The following is a 13994-nucleotide window of genomic DNA, read 5'->3' on the forward strand; positions in this document are numbered from 1 at the left end:
ATCACTTACATACACCTTTTCCCTCTCTCTCAATACCGTTTTGGTTTTTTTAAAGAAGGGGAACACAACCTCAAAAACTTTTCTAAGTTACACTGATACACTAACTTTTAGAAGGTGATGAGAGAAAATGCAAAAAAATATGACCAACATAAGATTTTTGCCGTTAATCAGTTACTTCCTTACAGAATTCCCAACAATCTGCATTATCAAAAATAGGAAGACATAGAAGGCAGCCACTGTATGTAAAAAATTTACAGCTGGCACTGATACAAAAGCACAAGTTCTTAACTTTATACATGGAGATAACACAAGATCTAAAAGCAGGTTAGATTTCCTGTTATTTCCCCCTCATTATACATAGAACTAATATTTTTATGGCTTCAAGTTTTACAAATTCAATGGAGTAACATGATGTAACTACCTATACAGGTATTTAAAAATGTCAACGAAGCAGATCGCAGAACAGTCTGCAAATATTCAAGACCACCTTAATAAAAATAATTAATAATCAATTCTGTTGGTCTGAATAGTGAGTGCAAGAAAAAAATTGTTAAAAAAGTCATGTATTTTCTGGGATTCTTTGTTCCACTTAAGTCCTCAAACACAATGCTTTGCTGTGAACTAGACCTCAGACTGAACAAAATCTTAGCTATATCAGCAATTTAAGGCTTTGTGTTGTATGCATTTCAACTCTGTCATACTACAGAAGGATGAAATAGAAAGATTATGTCAGCTGGAAACATTAATCCCCATTGGTGTTTTAGCTTCTTCAAAATTCTTACCCCTAAAACATCCAAATTAATTGTATTCAACATTATAAAACACACCTTGAGTTCTTCCTTGACACAAATTAAAACAGCATTTCAAAGTTTTTGCTTATCAGAAGTGTAAACTACCCTGGGATTGAGAGTTTTTTAAATATATTTTTTTTTCTTTCTTTATTTTATTTGCATTTTAAACAGGGCACAACTTTTTACAGTCACTATTCTTTTTGTGGATAACATACCCTCAATGGCTTTGTGTGTTTATGGGTCTGCATGCTCTTGGAACTACAAAGCGTTATGGTCTAGCAGGTTACAGTACGTGGGCCACGGGAGTTTTAGAACTGAGAAATAGTTCAACGACCTAATTTCAATCAAAACAGTATAAAAAATAAACTATCCAATCCTTGCCTCTTTGGATTCCAACAAATTTTAAATATAGACAGTAGTTAAAATCACAAAAGTATTTAAAAATTTATATTTTATGATTTTGGAATAATCTAGTAATAAAAAAAGCAGGAGCAAATTAAACTCAAATAGGAGCGGTGCTGCTGTCCAGAACTTCTTTATTAGAACATTTGTTTGATACCTCAGTAGCTAAGCTGCCTTTGCACCTGGCTGGCATGAAACAGTGGCTCAACAGTAAACAGCAGTTGCACTATCAGCAGCAAGTTTTTCCCCTTGAAACTTGTCACGAACAAAGCAAGAAAAAAGATAGGGAGGGTAAACCCTGCCAAAAATATTTAAATACTGCACTGCATCATAAACAGCAAGGTTTCTTTATTTACTTTCCTCAGAACCTTTTTCCCCTCATTTTTGATAGTTGCAGATTGATGTAGTAACTGTCTTTTAGAAAATGCTGAATGCATGGTTAAGAGACCAGGTAGCCTTAAAAATCCGAACACGAATGACACAGATGAATGCTCTTGGTATATCCTTCAAGGACTTCTTTCATGACTTCTTCTTTTGTCTAAGGGTAGCTCCAGCATTAGAGTGCCTGCAGCGGAAGTTAAGTATCTAGCAGTGTTCCAAGTATTCAATCACCCTAGAGATAGATTTCTGGCCTGTTGTTCCAACAGCACACTGGAAATGCAATAGAAAACACAAGTAACAAACAAGCATTTGTAGCACCTCCTTCAAATATCTGAGAGCTACTCTATTTTCAGAATTTTGGTATTTACAATTATGCATTGGTAAAAGCAACTAGGTTCAGGTAGCCAATTCAGAAATATCTTCCTGGCCAATCACAATATAAGGGCAGACAAAATTATAACAGACAAATGGCCTTTCATTATTAAAAAACAGAATATTGTCCTGTACTCTTATGAAGACACAAACTAAAAAATGCTAACGCTTCTAAAAATGCATGAAATATTAACAGAAAACAAAATTACAAAAATATCTACATACATCAATTTGAAATATATATTACTTACCGTAAGGTTCATAAAACTGAGAAATTTTTTTAGCATTTCAGTCATTATCGAGAAGTCCCCTTCAGGTAAGTACTCTCTCACAGTAGTCACATTGATCTAAGAAATGAAACAATCTTATTTGGGAAACTTTTCTGGCACAGAACTATAATGCTCTGTATGCGAGATGCACTAAGACAAATACATTCACATCATAAAGATGCCTTTTTCTGCCATCTTTATGATTTAAATCTCTTTTAAGCAATACTCATATCTTTACTGTGTTTATGTTTCTAGAAAACAATTTCTAAAATGATTTTTTATTCTTGGTTTGTTGAAGTTTTTTTCCTAAAAAAAAAAAAGCAAGCCTATCAGACATCCCCCAAGACCTACAATATTATCAAGAACTAAAACCCCCACCAGATCACTCCCCTAACAAGGAGAGGCTCTCCCTTTACAGCTGTGAAGGGTTGAGAATTACTGATCTCACTGTCAGTCTCATTCTGAACACTAAAACTGTTATGGACACTGATGAGTCCAAAGGCACAGAACAGCACCTTAAAGGCCATTTCTGCACCATGGTAAATTCCCACAAGCCTGATGGCAGCTCTGAACTCATTTTCATGTGAGCATATTTTTGATAGGAGATTTTACTGAGTTCTCAGCCATTGGAGTTCCACTTTTTTAACTTCAGATTTCTATTACATATTTCCAATTTGCGACAATTATTTGGAACTAATAGGGACACACACAAGTTCATCTGATTTCAATGGAAGAAAAAACTAAAGAAGACTGATAAAGAACAAGTAAGTCTGATGGTAACTTGCTTACTAAAACTACTGAGAAGGAACAGGCTTAGCCAATTTTTGTCTGCCTTTCCAAAGTTAATTCTTTTGCTACACATAAGGGGAGAGAAGTAAAAGAGGTCAAATATTCAATTCCAACTGTTTTTGATAAACACAGTGATGTTCAGAAAATTTGTTTTGGCTGGAATAACTCTGGCAACTCTTCCCAAAGCTGTATACATCAGTGTAGCTTCACCAATGTACTGCTCACACTGGAGGCCAATTTAATAAACCCCTTTCAATACAGCAAATTATCAGTTAATTAAACATGAAATTGGACTTAAGATCAACTCATTCCCTTACTGGACTCTCCTGGCAGAGACAGCCTAGAAGCAATGCTGTGTATGAGGCCACAATGCAGTCTTCCATGTGCTTCCCAGCATGCTGAAGAGCTGTAAAAGAGACAACAGTCGATTGTATTCTCTAAGCAGCTGGTATCTTTTACTGCTGCAAATACAGCCCTTCATTATCACTTCCCAGAATGCTTTTTCCTCAAACAAAATGAGCTTTTGGACCGAGATTTCAGAGATCAGGAAACGCCACACTTACTGACTCAGCAGCACATTCTTGACAAGAAAAATGGTCTTCATTCACTTTCAACTCATTCTGCTGCACAGTATTTTGTCATTTGTCATTTCAATGTTCAAACTGTATGCTGAACACCCCAAACTACCAATGCAAATGTTTCATGTGATACTACATGCCTCTAAGACTTCCCCCAAAGTAGTTTATTGTGTTAAGGATAACAGGCACAGCATTTTTTGCTGATGACTCAGCATTTTGGGAAAAACTACAAATAACTGCAGACACCAGCTGATGGAGCTACAAAAAGGAAGAAGGATATAAAGCAAGGTAGGAGAAAGTAATATACCACAGCTATTAACATAAGGTAAAAATGATGTATTAAATCATTCACTGAACCTACTATTAGAGGATTAAACAAGAAGGAATGATGTTTCAGACCCATTTCCAGAGACAAACTATGTAACAGGTCAGAGATACTCAAATTCCTGGAACAAACTACCTAAGATGCAGCACATTAAGGCACTACACAGGTACCTCAGATACTACTGATGAAGGGAGAAGACAGACACAAAGCATATGGGGACAGAAGAGGCAAATACGGAGAGGACGGGAAAAACCCCAACCCTTCAGTAGCTTGAAACAAGAACCCTGGAAAACAAACTTAAGGCAGGTAACTTTCAAGGACTCCTCCAGAAGAACGAGTCAGTAGCCTAAAAAGCCATCCTTTCCAGAATATTTTGTACATGGAGTGTCCTAAAAATGTCTGGGGGCTTTGTTTGTTTCTTTTGGGTGGATTTTTGTTTGTCTGTTTTTGATGTTTGCTTTTTGGTTTTGTTTTGTTTGTTTAGAAACAGATAAAAGTAGCATAACGACTTCTACTTTTCATGCTTCGTATCTGAATGGTTCCTACTTATGCAGCAGTTTCACCTGGGATACACTGAGGAAATCCCAGCCCTAGAGACCGGATGTAGATAGGAAGCAGGGGACAAGGTGGAATTTTATGCCATGACACTGTTCTTCTCAGCCAGACAACGTACCTTTATTAAGGTCAAGTTCTTCATCATCTTCCTCCTTCTTATCCTTCTCCTCAGTACTATCTGACTTCTCTGTGGAGACCCACTGGATCTCCCCACTTGTCTCCTGCCATTCCCCACTCTTATCATGCTGAGCAGTGGGAGCTTCTTTAATCAGCTCGTCCGTCTGGCTCTCAGCCAGCTGTGCCGCTCGCTCACACTCCAGGAACAGCTAATGGGGGGAATTCCAGGAGAATTTCTTTAGAAATTAAACCCTAAACACATTGACTTAAATATATTTAAGTTTAGTTCCTGTTCACAAATTACCCCTTAATACAATTAGCTTTCAACACTTTTCTTAACAATAGGTTTTTCTTCTCCAATGGAAAATATAATCTGGCCCAACACCAGCCCTGTGCTCCACAACAAGACCTCCCTGCCTGGTGCTGAACCACTTGCCAGGCTCCTCTTGGACATCGTAAAAGTTTAATCCCTTTCCTGGAGACATGGCTTGAAGACTAAAAGCTGCCATAATTTCCTGCTCATTTCTGTTCTCTACCAATTTTCCTTTTCTTTTCATGCTAACTATTCCCTCTTGGCTTTCTTAGAGCAAAAATATGAAGGAGTTATTTAAAATGACTTAGCCAAGAATGTGAATGAACCAAGAAGCTCATATTAGGCACTTATTTCTCATGAATTACTTCCTAAACCATACAGTCACCTGTTTTAAATACTGCTTTACCAAGCTACAAATATTAAGATATTTAAGATCATTATTTTTACTGATTTTTTTTTGTCTGCTACTGGACAGTTGTTTCACAAAGTTAACTACAACTGCAGAAAGCATCCATAAAATTAACTCCACTGAAGCAAGACATCTGTGATTTCCTTTCAATTTTTTTTCATTTTAGTTTGCATGGTGAAATTCATTTACCAAAATTATTGGTGGATTTTTTTTAACAATTTATATTTTTTAAAATTTTTTCACTTTACTGGTGGATTTCTTTTTTTTTTTTAAGTCAATTTAGGAATGCTGTTTCACATCCATAATCATTACATCTGTATTTTACTGCTTTTTATAAAGGATGATCCTACTTATTAAATTAAAATTGTAAAGTCCCAAAAACATAGTACTTTAAAAAATTATGGAAGCAAAGTATGTAAGAGAAAAGAAGCTTGCAGCTAGTTTAAAACAAAATCTAGCAAGAATAAAACCAGAAATAAATTGTATGGGAACAGAAGAGTTTTACTGGATGTCTAAACCACTGTCTTTTACCAGGGAAGACGTTTCTGTAATGGACAGCACTGCAGAAGTCAGGGTTGTGAGCAGCAATCTTCCCCCTACCTTGCTCCACTCCTCAAAATGCTAAACAGAAAAACTGACACATTTTCATTGTTGACTTCTCCCCTCCCCCTGACAGTCTGATAATGAGAAATGAGAACTACTGCAGGACAAACACTTCTCACCTGCACTAAAGCCTGAACAGCATCAATCTGTCCAGTTATCTTTAGGCTTTCGTCTCCTTCACCCGTACACAAGGAGTCAAAAGAACATGATGTTTCCATATTGACAAGGCAGTGCCTGTTCCGGGCACTGTATTCCACGAGATTGATCAACAGACCCAATCCCTGCAACATTGAAGAGTCAAAAAGGATTACACATATTGGAAAAAAGATAATTTAGCACAAAACATCTATTTAGATAAACAACTTTGGCCTTATCTTTCTGAGAATATACAACTTATGAAGCAGTCAGATAGGGGGATCAGGATTTAAAGAAATATAAGATAGAATATTTTAAGAGATCCCTGTACAAGAGACCTTTTATGCTGGAATCTGTTTTTCAATTCTGAACATGAAAACATTTTTGGAGCTGAGGATGCCTTTACACAGGTTAGGGATTCAGGTGTCCAGCCCTCAGCTTATGTTTTTAAGAGATCCTTCACATACACAATTTCACTGGTGCTATTAGGCTATTTTGACCCATTTTATATAAGCTTAGGTAAATCTGACAAAGCTTTTAACTCAAACAGTAATATCAACCATATTTCCAAAACTGAAAAGATGTTTCAAAATTATTAAATCACATACTTATTTAGCTAAATCTCTTTGTTCATCAGGCAGTGCACTTTTTCCCACTGAACACAGGGAAAAAGCGCTCAAACCCACCAAATCCTTACCGAAACTTTATGTACCTCACTTTAGGTACATATGTGGTCACTGAACACTGTAGGGGAAACTATTCCTTAATGAGGAACTAGAACAGCTCAATGCTCAAGAAGGAGGCAAATAATTTTCTGTTGATGTAAGAAGCACAAGAACTTACCAGCACCCGAATATCAAATCTCTGTTCTTGAGGTAGGAACTTCGGAACCTGAAGCACACAATTCATCGCTGTGCCTATCAGACCATCTTGTTCACCTGTTTTTGTACTACCCCATTCTGCAAAGAGAGTTCAGAGGCTCAGCACTGAAAACACTCACATTTATAATGGTAAGCAGCCTAATAAAAACCTTTTGGCTCTAATGAGCCCCCTCTCAGCCCAAGCCCTCATCTGAACATCTCATAGCTTGCAATTCCTGATCCAGCTTGCAAAGACAAATTACTGAGGGCTGTAAGCAAATATCTACCACGGAAAACTGCTTTAGAGCACTGGACTGGAAAAGCCATAATCAATAAAAAAAAAAATTTTGCACTAACAGTTTATTTGACACTTGACCACAGAATGTGCAAAAAAATTTTTGTCTTACCATTATCATTTGTCAGGTTGAGCAAGACCCCAATGATGGCCCTCATACAGTCTTCCACAGCTTTTCCCACGTGGTTAGTTACATTCTGGTGAGGCAGAGACTTACTGTCTGGTAAACAGATACTGTCTTCAGCACGATTATATCGCTGGATTAACTCCTCACAATGCTGCAGTGCTCTGCAGGGAGAAGGTGCAGAACAAACTTATCTTCACAACATACAAAGCATTCTACCTTTATACTTGTTTCACAAGTTAAAAACCTGAAACACAGGGCTTTATGCAGAATTTTTCTGATACCCAGTCTGTAGGGACAGATACTAAACTTATCACCTATAAAATCTTTTATAAGCTCAACTGAAAATTATGAAAACAAAAACCTGGAAATCTTAGGGTTTTATCCGCTTGATATTTCAAGAGCAAGTTAATTTTCCTTTCCAGCTTCATGACATGGTCTTACAAAAGATATCTCCTCTTCCTATAAACCCAGCCTCTCATATTCTCTGACCAACAAGGCACAACATGATTCTGACAGTGTTACCAGAAAGTTCTCTTGTTCTCTTCTCAGAACTATTTCCATTCAGTAAGGAATGACACGTGACTTCCCAGCAGTAATATCCTAATCTTGTAACACTAATGGACCACAGGCATAATTCTACTGCATAACATCAGTTTCATGTTAAACCACCGCACTGATCTCAGTCACAAACAAAACCAGAAGTATCAAAAATATATACTGATTTAAGTAACATATTAAACTGTGGTTTGCTTTGTTTTAATTTAAAGAAATACTCCAAATATCTAACCTATAACCATGAAATCAAATTTCCAATGAGGTCTGCGGAGTCAAACTTTCAGCTTCATTTGCTCTCTTATGAAGAGCAATCAATACAAGGGGCAGACAAGCTCTGCCAGTGAACTGAGACCTCACCCAGATTGATAAGTGGCTTAGAGGTGCTTGTACAAGAATCTCTGCCAGGGAGAAATGCCAAGAAAAAAATTTCACTATTTTAATTCTTAGTTACACTGTCAATTCTGCTCTGCTCCATTCCAGTAAACACTTAAGTATAATGAAAACACAATAAATAAATGTCACTTCACCCTCTTATGTGCTCCTGGTTAATGCAGCAGGAGATGAATCCACAGCTGGCAGCTTCTACAGACCCAACAGTAGCAGCCCTGCACACTGGTAGTACTCAGGTAGTTGCCCATACCCCCATCTACGTTAACTTTTCTTAATGAAAAGCAACAGTGGGAATTTTCGAGTTATTCACCCTTAGAATCTTCCAGTATAAACCATTTATTTTTTTACCCTATCATGTGAGGTATTTTGCAAAACGGGGGTTTTTGGGGATTTTTTATACAACTTACTTAGCTGAGGAGACTATGAGCTGTGAGTCTTTGTATGCTATCAGATAGCTCTGATTTTCTGGATTATGCACAGTTACCTAAAGAAAGAAGGAGAGAGTGGTATTAAAACCAGTAGAGTTTTTTTTTTCTCTGAAAGAGAAGCATTTCCTTTTACCACTACTATACTTTATTCAGTTCCACATTTCTTGGCTATTAGGTAGTGTAAACCTTCACTTCTCATTTTTCAGTATTTCCTTGGAGTTCTCATCTCTAAGTAATTGTGGCACTGAAGATAAAACCATCTTCCCTGATAAAGTACAGAAACCATGCAGCACAATGTTTTGCCATGGCAGAACCCTGAATCCACTTTCTGGGACTACACTATCCCAGGTGTGTATACAGAACACAATTATACATGTGGTGTTTTAAGGACTTGACATCAAAACCACTTCTGATAGCTTATTATACATCCAACCATAACACACAAGGTTTTCCTTGATTCCCTTGACTAAAATTTGGAATCAATTTTCAGAAACAACAGAAGTCCTTCTCTTGGACTTGCATGATTTGGCATGTTTTGAATTTTGTTCCCTCTCCCAAGTTTGTAAGGATCTCACTACATCAAAAACACCCCTAAGTCCAAATTTGAATATCCTAACTCCAGACAAGGCTCTTCTACTCTTGCTTGGCAATTCCATCTTTTGAATATAAAAGGAGAAAATTACTTTGAAATTTTTTTCTCACTGTTGAGAAGAAAGGTAAGGAGAACTTTTAAGACAGCCTTCAACAGTTTTTCAAGTTTCTCAGCTTTTAGCTTGTATTAACACCGTCTTTAAGTCTGTCCTTCTATTTTAGTGAAGAAAACAAGTGACCACTGTAGCTACTTGCCCTCTAATTTGGGTTTAAGGTGTTGAGTGAGAGTCATTGACCTGTACTCTGATCCCAAATGTTTTCTCATGTGCGGAGATGTGTTGCTAGAACACAACAAGGCTCTACTGCTTTCTTAGGGTATAGCAACAGAAACAGAGTAACACCAGTAACAAACACCAGACTCAGTGAAACAAGGCACTGCTGAGAAACACACACACACACACACACACTATTCCTGTCAAGTAAACTCTATAAAAGCACCATGTGTTTTGATTTCTTCCAAGCTCTCAAAGAAATATTTACCATCTGCATTTACACACTCAACTGATGACAGGACTCATTTGCCTTTCAGGGCAATTTTCTCTTTCAGCACTTCCCCAGCTGATGGTTCAAAGTAGCAATTCTTAACATTGATTTATTGCTTCTAAGAAAATCCCACTTCTATAATGATCAGTTATTACTAGACACACATTGGAGAGTCAAACTCATGCCTTGAAAACAACATCCATAAACAGCAGCTTTTTGCAGGAACTTACAAAAAAGCATCACGTTGTATTTAGTTATTTTTACCAAAAATAATCTTGGAATGCAATACACACCCACAGAATAGTAAATTAAATTTTCAAACATTACAGAAACACTGATAAGCATCAGAAAGTTAGTACAGTCTATAAAAAAAATAAAAATCAACCCTATAGAGCTATTATGTGACTATATACTGGAAGAGTGTAAACCAGAACTACTTAAGAAGCAGCTTTCAGGAATGCAAAGGATCTGCTCATACTCACACTTTCTAAGACCCGTAAACATCTCTCTGCGCCCCATAACGAAGCAACCAACTTCTCTTCGTTTTCATCACTGCTTAGGTGATCCACACATTCTTTAACTAAACACAAAAAGAAGTTGTTTTCCTCCATAAGTAAGAGGTCTTCAAAAGCCAGGTTACAAATTAACCAGCTACTCAAGAGTTATTATCAACTTCATTTTATACTTTGCACACCTCTAATGGCAGGAAACAATCATGAACACATGATCAGCACTCCAAATTTTTTCATTTTCTCCAAGTGAATGAAAAAAACAAACCTTACAATTTTGTCTTTACAAGTTTGAGATTGTTGTTACAAATTACCTTACCATACATTTTATTTTCTCATGCCAATAACAGTGTCCAGCACATGACTGTGTTCCTTAACTCTAAGGGAGTCTTTCAAAAGAGGAAAGAGATAGGACAAGCACAAACCTCCCAGACTTTACAAGTCTGAAATCATAACTTGAAACTGTCTTCAAATTGAATACTTTCATGTCTCCAATCCTTCCTTTGTTCTCCCACTGCTTACTTAAGACCAAGCTTTATTTAGGTCAAGAACTCATTTAGAAATATCCCTTTTCCTACCTAGGAGATTCTGATCAAAACTACAGTAACTGAGACATGTCTTTGAAAAAAATCATGAAATCAACCTTCCCCTTCCCCTCCCCTCCATTTCTTCTTGAAGGGTTTACTTCCTTTGGTATATTCAGTTTAAAAATATCTGGGCTGAAAATAATTCTGGGAGACTATAAAGGAGATTGTACTCTAGAGTAAGTGTGCTGTACAGAGATATGAAACAGCATTCTGTCCAAGCTTAAGATATTTTTGTTCTCATACATTGTAATGCAACACACTCTACACATTCTGTTTAACAAGAGAACTATTTTCAAACCCACCTGCAACAGATTAAAATTACTAATATTTCTCAATCACTTGATATTGAACTGTGTATTTCATTTTTAACATTGCTAAGAAAAATAGGTAATATTTCTATTTTTAACTACAGGAAATAAATATTACAAAAAGCAAGCATTTTATTACAATTTACTATTTTTTCATGCTGTCAAAGCAGTATCCTCACTATACCTTTATCTACAATATGATCCAGACCACCCAGAAGCCGCAGTTCTTCTTTAAACCAGTCCCCAGCTCGCTTTGAGGTGAGAGACAGTAACGTCTCCATTGCCAAATGCCCAGTCTGAAAGAGTGAGGTTCTGGAATTAGTGGAATCATCATATGCAGCTGTAGCCAATATACCAAGTCATACAAATAAACATCATATGAAAACCATAAAAACAAAGTATAGATTCTGAGAACAACTACCACCAGAGGGAGCAAGAACAGACTGGAAAATATGCATACCTTAAAAAAAATGGCAGTACTGATAAAAAAGGTACTTTGCATTTTCAAATTTTCTTTATTTTATTAATAGCTTAGATAACACAAGCACATTCTGTTTCTTGTTATCAAAATAAACAAGTGGCAGAAGTAAATGGACACATCAGCCAGGCAGTAAAAAAACAAAGAAACTCCCCAGTGAACACAGCTTCTCAATCTCTCAGATACACTGGCTTTGCTGCTCATAGATCACATTTGATTCCAATGCAGGGGTCTTGTGTTTTTAATTTTAAACTTACAGAATAAAGCAATTAAACCAAACAACTACAGGAAATCTTATTCTATTTACTAATACATTTCTTGAGAAAAAAGGAGGAACACATCTCTAAATTCAACAGCAGTAAAGCTAAGCCCACTCCCTGCAAATGGAAGTAGAACAGTACTCACCAGGCTTGAGCAAACACTCCATTGTCTGAGCAGGAGCCCTCCCCCCACACCCCAGCATCTCCAGCTGCTTCCTTGCTTTCAAAATACTTGATTTCCACGGAGGAAAAGAAAGTTGAAGATCAGATAAACAAGAGTTACCACCCAAAGCTGTTTCTGGGTTTTAGGAACAAGCCCTGCAGCACACTGTCACTATGAGCGTAACAGTAACAGCATTGCTCCAGGGCAGAGGGAAGCATCCTTGGGTCAGCAAAGTGGTGTGTGGATCAAGAGAAGACAGGCAGCAGCAAATCTACAATAGGTCAGTTATTTCCTAAATAAATTTCACAAAAGCTCAAAGGCCACACAGCATTTAGAACATGGTGATTAGTCTTCTGTCAGCGGGCAATAAGACTTCAAATAACTCTCGAAGAACATAAGGATGCTAATTTTCTCCTTTTTAATAAAAGGAATGAAACCTTGTAACCCTTTTGCTTTTGAGTAAAGTAATCCATTACACTCAATTTTTTGTCAATTACTACAGAATTTTAACTCCAAAGGCCCAAAACATGGTTGCCTTAACATTTCAGCCTTATGCTGAGAGTGAAAGCCAGAATAACCTCTTTCACCATCTGAAAAGAGAAGCCTCTCCTGAAGGTTTTTGTTATGATGCAACAGAGAGGAGGTATCTGCAGAAGCAGGAGCTCCAGAGGGCTGCACTCACTGACAGGTGAGGGCCATTTGCTGAGGTGAAGGCCAAGTTCTTCAGGTTTATCTTCTTCTAATGCAGCAAAACGAGCCTGGAACAAATTCAACCCACACACACCTCTGTCTCGGTTTTTGGGTTTATGTTCTTAATGTAAATAGCCATCAAGAAAACAGAGCCTTGGAATATTCAAGAATTAGTTCAGCCTAACTTCTGGACAGACACACAAACAACACTGTCTGTGGAAAGAGGGAGACAAATTGATCACCTCCACCTGATTGGTGTAAGATTGAAAAAATCAAAGGTGTGACTAGTTAGGCACAGACTGGAGGTATAAAAACATCTGCTGCAATCCTCCTGTTTCTCACCGAGTATGTCTGAGTCTGAAAACGCACAGAGCTTTCCTTTCTTTACCCCAGAAGATTTGCATTTTTGTTTGCATTTTCTGCCTGTCATTTAGTACAAAACAGAGATTACTTATTGTATCTCATGACAGGGATCTACATGAAAGCAGCTGGATCTCCAACATATGAAGTTCATTATTGTCTCAACTCACCATTGCTACTATTCTAAACTGGAAGAGAACCTAATAATCTCATTTGGTTTGCAAATATTCTCTAAATACCATACAGTCTCTGCTTCTAGATGGTGCAGCTGGGAGGAAACCAGTTTCCATCTGTGAGGTACTACGATATTCAATGCATTTACAGCAACAGCTCAAAAAAAATTTAAGAAATAGAGCTGCCTCAGGGATAAACCCTCAAATAAAGCAGCTGAAACTGATGGTCTAGGATATTAATGCTCTTTACTCATGAACAGCTTCCTCACAAGACAGAGACCCTTTTGATATATCCTCTCCTATTAAAACCCATGTCTAAGAAAACACAAGAACAGAATTACAGTTCATAAAAAAGCAACAGGCAAGATCAGATTATGAATATGAGAAATGCTGAAGCAGGAGACAGTGGTCTTTGTGACTGGATGCTTGAGCAATGAGGAACCTGCACCAGCTGTTCCATACTTAATAAAGGGAGCTGTCTTACATTTTATAGTGCAAGAGATAATCCTGGCACTGACAAACCCTGCTATGTGAGCTGCCTTCAGTGCCAAAACAGCATTGAAAGATGACTCTGATTATACCAAATCCTAGCTGATCACCACCCAGAGAACAAATTTCATTCTGTGGTGGTATTTTCA

At 37.3% G+C, this 13994-nt stretch overlaps 1 protein-coding gene across 5 annotated transcripts in view; it reads right to left on the reverse strand.

The window, feature by feature from the left end:
- Positions 1-1310: 1310 nt before the first annotated feature.
- WAPL (WAPL cohesin release factor) overlaps positions 1311-13994 on the reverse strand; it is a 63196-nt gene continuing 50512 nt past the window's right edge. For 2 of the 5 annotated variants that reach the window (XM_058840690.1, XM_058840689.1), the window contains 10 exons: positions 11417-11528; positions 10311-10408; positions 8674-8750; positions 7307-7482; positions 6883-6998; positions 6024-6185; positions 4581-4788; positions 3322-3410; positions 2198-2293; positions 1311-1844 (listed from right to left, as the gene is read on the reverse strand). In XM_058840690.1, coding sequence (XP_058696673.1) covers positions 1779-1844; positions 2198-2293; positions 3322-3410; positions 4581-4788; positions 6024-6185; positions 6883-6998; positions 7307-7482; positions 8674-8750; positions 10311-10408; positions 11417-11528 — 1200 coding nt within the window. In that variant the 3' untranslated portion in view covers positions 1311-1778. Of the gene's footprint in view, positions 1845-1883; positions 2294-3321; positions 3411-4580; positions 4789-6023; positions 6186-6882; positions 6999-7306; positions 7483-8673; positions 8751-10310; positions 10409-11416; positions 11529-13994 lie in introns of those variants that run through there. The other 3 variants (XM_058840687.1, XM_058840688.1, XM_058840685.1) reach the window with 2 other exon arrangements.

Source organism: Poecile atricapillus, chromosome 6 (genome assembly GCF_030490865.1).
Source record: "Poecile atricapillus isolate bPoeAtr1 chromosome 6, bPoeAtr1.hap1, whole genome shotgun sequence".
In the NCBI taxonomy this organism is placed as follows: Eukaryota; Metazoa; Chordata; class Aves; order Passeriformes; family Paridae; genus Poecile; species Poecile atricapillus.